General features: G+C 39.6%; 1 protein-coding gene across 1 annotated transcript in view; it reads right to left on the bottom strand.

Annotated features, from left to right (window-relative positions):
* Positions 1 to 6,165, bottom strand: part of LOC107747592 (attractin-like) — a 28,562-nt gene that overhangs the window by 6,452 nt on the left and 15,945 nt on the right. The window contains exons 6-9 of the mRNA XM_016562188.1: positions 3,085 to 3,253; positions 2,882 to 2,972; positions 2,482 to 2,725; positions 1,319 to 1,502 (exon numbers count right to left, since the gene is read on the bottom strand). Of these exons, the coding sequence (XP_016417674.1) occupies positions 1,319 to 1,502; positions 2,482 to 2,725; positions 2,882 to 2,972; positions 3,085 to 3,253 (688 nt within the window). The remainder of the gene's footprint in view (positions 1 to 1,318; positions 1,503 to 2,481; positions 2,726 to 2,881; positions 2,973 to 3,084; positions 3,254 to 6,165) is intronic.

Below are 6,165 nucleotides of genomic sequence, written 5' to 3'. Positions count from 1 at the left end.
CACTGAGTGTACTGAGTGTACAAGTTCATGACAAATTTTCACATCTGTGCTGTTTAAACTCCTGGAGGACAAATGCCCTGGTTGCCCTGGTCTTTAATGGGGAGTGTTGCTCAGCTCGTCTCTACAGAATCTCTCACAGCAGCTCAAGAGCGTTAAGATTGAGTGAAATACATGTCCACTGAAGGATTTTCACCTTGGGAGAATGAATATATTCATTGTTATGCTGAAAAAATGCCCAATAATGCAGGGAAGGAGGGGAGGGTAGCATCTTCTGTTTCAAGTTTTTGTATTACATCACAGTGGTGTGCAGTTGGCCAGCATTGATAAAGCACAACTCCCTCACACCTTCAGCACTCATACATCCCTATAGAAGAGCTTTACTACCACTGAATACCACTGTGGGAACCAAGCACTTCTCTCTGTACTCCTTCTCTGTACTCCTCCTCTGACTTTGTTTTAGATCGCTCAAATTAAGTTACGGTGCTCTGCATCTGTTTAGACGTTCGTCAATATTACTGTGCCAGCCTGGAGTTATACAGTATTCTGCCTCTGTTTTTACTGTACATTAAAGTCTGCGCCATTAAGGCTTGATATAATTTAAACGGATGAGTTATAAAAATATTCACCCCCCTCACAGTTGTCATGAAGGGCAAAATTACCTATATAGACCAAAAGCACTTTTTGTACCAGGCTGTAAACATTTTTTTCTGCTGTAAAGTTGGGCATTTTAACATGGGGAGTCTATGGGACTGACTCCCTTTTGGAGCCAGCCTCTAGCGGTCAGTCGATGAATTGCAGTTTTAGTCACTTCCGTATTGGCTTCAAGCGAGAGACCGGGAGGTTGCCGATTGGATACAACACGTAAAAAGACAGTATAAGTCATTATAATCCGTAATTATGTCCCCACTGGATGCAACAAATGCCTCGTTTATAATGGGTTTTAATGTTTTTGTCTCATCGCTCCAGCCGGACAGGGCATCACAGTATGGTAGGGGCGTAACATTTCCGTCACACGCTTGAGGTATTCGGCCAATCACAACGCACTGGATAGCTGGCCAATCAGAGCACACCTCGCTTTTCAGACCGATGAGCTTTGTAAAAATCGACGCGTTTCAGAAAGGCGGGGCATAGAGGAGAAACAATAATGTACAGTATGTGGAAAATAATGTGTTTTTTTAACCTTAAACCACATAAACACATTTCATTACACCAAATACACCAAATAATGTTCTTTTTAGCAACATCATATGACCCCTTTAAGCATAGCCTCGAAAAGTAGTCTGTGTTATATTACATTGTGCAATGCCACTTAACGTACCACATTCTCTTGTCCACATCGTAGCAGTACAGGTCTCCAGCCAAGCCGTATTTATTGGCACTGAAAGCTTTATAGCCTCCATGGATGTAGATGGAGCGGGTTTGAGGGTCGTACACACTGCTGTGCCCATAGCCACCCTGAACCAGCGCCCCACGAGTCTCTAAAACACTCCATGTGTTTTTTACTGCAAAGGGAAGAGTGAAAAGTACAGGATGAGAGTTAGTGAAGAAAGAAACAACTGGTTCTCCTGAAAAAAAATATTTGTGATGTTGCTCTTCCATTGCAACACCAGAGGGCAGTAGAGTAAACACAATTACTGCAAACACACCAGAACAGGAGGAAGAACTACATTAGTATGTATGACATTTTGAGTCAAAAGTCTAATTGAATAAATGCTTGTTTTACCTAGCAGGGGTTTTGTATGTTGATTTCAAACCACATGGGAATCCATTCACCTTTAGAAACCAAAGTGAAAACCGGCCCCAGTCTCCACTCTCTCTCTCTCTCACACACACAAACGAATGACAGCAACATCAATCATGAAAACAACTGCACAATTTTTTTTCCCAACTTCAAAACATTTTACACCGACTGAAAACTAATATCAAAAAGGGGCCTCATTTTAATTTTGTGATGAATGACAGAGTCAGTCTCTGCGGTACCTAGCGGTCTGATGCTTCAGATAGAAACTGGGTCACAACTGTTCACTGTGACTTTCAGTCCATGGTAGCACTCAACTCTGAAAAGGATTAGGGTGCTTTCACATAGGATGAATTCTTCCTTTTAAACAGCTAGACTGAATGAAACAGAACACAGTTGTCCTGAGGCGTTTTTAAAAGATGCTTTTTTCTTGATTTTAAAAATAAGTTTTTCATAAGCCATCTCAAAAACATAATGTGCATGATGCAAGATGCTGAAAAGGAAAACGTGGTGTAACAGCCATGTATATGAACAGAAACCAGTAATTAAATTAAAGAAATATCACAGAAGGATGTACAGTACTTGGTTGATTTATCTGTCGAGTAGGGCTGGGTGATAGAGCTAAAAATTTATCTCTCAATATTTTTGCCAAATTTACTCTTTATTCAATCCTTAATTTAATATTATTATTAAAATTATGGCAGCAATATTCAACATAACGCCCAGCCCTGTGCACTACTGACCAATGTTGTACTGCTGCACTTGGCTGATGTATCCGTAAAGAGGGCAGTGTCCGAACACGACCAGTATGACGGGCTCCGATTCGTCGAGATGGACAGTGTGTGCAGAATGGCCCACGACGGCATACTGTTCTTTAGCATGCGGATTCAGCAGAACCCACGACTGGTTCCGCGTGTGGAACACCCACAGTTCTGATGTCACGTTTCCTGTGGAGTCAATCTTCCCACCGTACATGTAGATTTTATCCTGTATGCATGCACACAAAGACAAAAAACTCATGAAATCACTGTTCTTGAGAAACAGCTCTCAGTTCAGTGTATGTAGGGAATGAATACAATGGACCGTAATGAAGACATTAGAATAGAAGAACACCATTTAACAACCTGTCATCCATTAACAAACCTCATGCAGGGAGAGAGAATGACCGTAGCGTCCAGTTACATAGTTGACGGACCAGTTTAACAACATCCAGCTTTGAGAGGAGATGTTGAACCTGAGGAATAGACACAGAGTAAAGGAGAAAGTGAAGCTGCAAGCCTGTAAAGTTATTATGCTCCAGTGTGTCTTGGTTAAGTGAGTGCGTGTGTGTGTGTGTGTGTACTCACGCAGTCACCATCTGGTAGTGTGTGTAGTTGAACACATGTCCACCTATCACCCACATCACGTCTTCATGAACCACAGCCTTATGGGACGCCCGCGTCAAGCCATGCCCGCTGTATTCCTCACGTGTCCAGAAGGAAACATTTGCTGGTACAGTTATTGAACAGTCCAGGCCTAAAACACACAAACACACGTACTTTAATAGTTAAGCAGTGGAAGTCAACCTTCATTCAATTTACTTTAAAAAAATGGTTAATTGACTAAATTTAAAGAATTATAAAACCATAAAATTAAAGATACACTAAAGGGCTGTGCTTGCAAATATAAAACATTACAGGAAACCATGGAGGAGCTTGAAACATGAGTCAGTGAGGCTCAACCTGTTGTTCACAGATTGGTGATTATTAAACACTTCCACAAGAGAGGAGAGGAGACAGAGATGGAAAGAGCTCAGATATGAGAGAGAGACCTACACCTTCATGGCTCTGAGCAGCAGTACTCCCCCTAAAACTGAGGTTTAGTGGCTGCTTGCCATAATTACCGGAATTACAATTAAAAACAGTTCATGTCTTCGTCGACCTTGCAATTACAAGTTAGAAACTCACAATTATGAAACCTCAGACTTGTGATGTAATATACAGTCAAAATAGCAGCAGCCTCAACAGTTATTAGTTGTAAGGAGGAACACATTTCTTTCATATGCCATTTTATTGTAGCTGATTCTACCTGGTGCACTTTTCTTAAAGGGGTCATATAATGCGATTTAAATTTTTCCTTTCTCTTTGGAGTGTTACAAGCTCTTGGTGCATTGTTGCCGCTGGGGCCATGCTGTGTGTGTGCTGTTGGTATCATTATGAAAATTTGTTTGGCCTTCCAAAAGAGGACGATATCTGCTTCGTCATGCCTGGAGCTGATCCGTGCTGGTCGCTGAGGAAATACATCAACTTTACACTGTGGATCGCCGGATCAGCTTTCATAAACCGCATAAACACATTTCATTACACCAAATACACAAAATAATGTTATTTTTAGCAACATCATATGACCCCTTTAATATTTCACAGTTCTCGTGGGTACATTTTAATGTTATAATAAGCACTGCCATAGAATCAAATAATTATTGAGTTTGAGGTGGTGAACACAGTAGAGTCTGTGAGTAACTGGATGTTTCTTCATCTATGGGCATTTTGGCCCTGACAACTAGAAAATAAACTTTTTGAATATCCTTGGAGAAAAGAAAAAAAAATTTGAAAGGTGAATTTCATAGCTAGAATTTTATGCATCCTAAACACATAAAATTAAATAATGTTTAATAGCAGCTTGATTGGGAATGGCACACAATAAAATATTCTATAATATTAACCTTTTTAAATTTTCTGTATTTTCCACATGCATCATATGACACCACAACTGTGGAATAACCATGTCTGAAAAATTGCTATAGATTAGTTTCAACCTATAAATGGGTGGATGACATGACATGCAGTTCTACCTGTCCATGATGTCATATACTAATAAAAATGGGTATTTGTTAAAAATTTATATCTTTATGTTGTTCCTCTGACAAGATATTATTACAGCATACCATAGCTTTACTGGTGTATAAAGACATCTACTTCAAATTTTTATCTAAACATCAAAATTGTCATTGACTGTCCGGGCTATGTGTGACCTTACTAATATGACAATATATCTCAGCAAAATATAAATAATTGATAGATTTACAGTTTAAGTAACAGAATTAGGCATTTTTAATGGACACAGAAAGTGTTGATGTCTGTGCATGATTTTAAAGCAAGTTCTGGCTAAATACATTTTGTCCGTAAAATGGGCGTCATATGGTGTGACATTACAATCTGTATTTTGAACGGGCAATAATTTGGGATCCTTACAAGCACACTTCAAGACCTTCACAAAGTCTTCAATGATAAGAGTGATAAATTGCACAGAATGTCTTACAGGCAGTTCACCAGATACAAACCATTCTACATCACTCAACCAAAATCATGTGATCGCAACACCTGTGCATGCCATCAACATGAAAACATGAGGCTTCTGATTGCAACTCTTTCAAAAAGAGGACTAATAACAACAAAAAGTCTTTCGACACTGCTGTCATCCATATGCTGCAGCACAGATAATGACTTGTGCATGAGGTGGCAATGCACAGAATGCTGTTTTGAGGAGGTTAAGTTCAGAGGGCATAATCCTGCTGAGAGGGTCACATGGGAACAGCGGCAGAGAGAGCCTATTACAGTCGGAGAAAAAAACTACAAGAACTGGGTTAAAAGAACCAAAGTGGGATCAATTGGAGAACTGCTAGGAGTGTTCCAGAAAGACCTTGAGGAACTGGCTAGTCATCACTACAACTGGATTCATCAAGTTAGAGAGTTGAGACATCTGTGGGTTCCCAGAGCTATGCAACTGTATCACATTCTCTGAGACATGATGAAAGGGCAGTGTGGGCTCACATCAAGCCAGTTATAGAGGACTTTAAGGAAAAGAGTGATCATGAAATTGATACATTCCACTGATGTTTAAAGATACCATGTGAATCTGTTATTATCCATTATTATCCCATGGGTATCCATTATTACTAATACTATAAAATATCAAATAGTGATAATATTTTTACTGTTTAACAATTATAATTGTTGTTACAACACTCTCTCTAATCTTAAAATGTTCATGTTGAAGGTTCTTGGCGTTCCCCAAAACACCCTCGGACCCCAGAGGGTTAAGCACCTTCTCAAAACAGTTCTGAAGCATGATTTTTGTTTATGTTTCCTGACAGACACCAGTAAAAACATAAAAACACCAGCGATGCATTTATTTTTGAAACGTGCAATGTTCAGTTTATTCAACGAAGTAATAACTCAATGTATGGGAAACACTGGACACTGCTATAAGTCAAATGGCCAAGTGATAATAAAAATAAAAAAGTTCACACATATTACACAGCCTGCTGCTCATAACTGCACTGGCCACGAGCGATGACATCGTGGATGCTATTGTTGGACCTACACACACATTTCATGAAGAAAGTTAACGTGCACATTATAATCAGCCCAGAAGTTTCGTCTGAA

The sequence above is a fragment of the Sinocyclocheilus rhinocerous genome, unplaced genomic scaffold (assembly GCF_001515625.1).
Source record: "Sinocyclocheilus rhinocerous isolate Xijiao unplaced genomic scaffold, SAMN03320098_v1.1 scaffold469, whole genome shotgun sequence".
Lineage (NCBI taxonomy): Eukaryota > Metazoa > Chordata > Actinopteri > Cypriniformes > Cyprinidae > Sinocyclocheilus > Sinocyclocheilus rhinocerous.
Note: the sequence above shows the minus strand (reverse complement) of the source record. Positions and strands in the feature narration are given on the sequence as shown.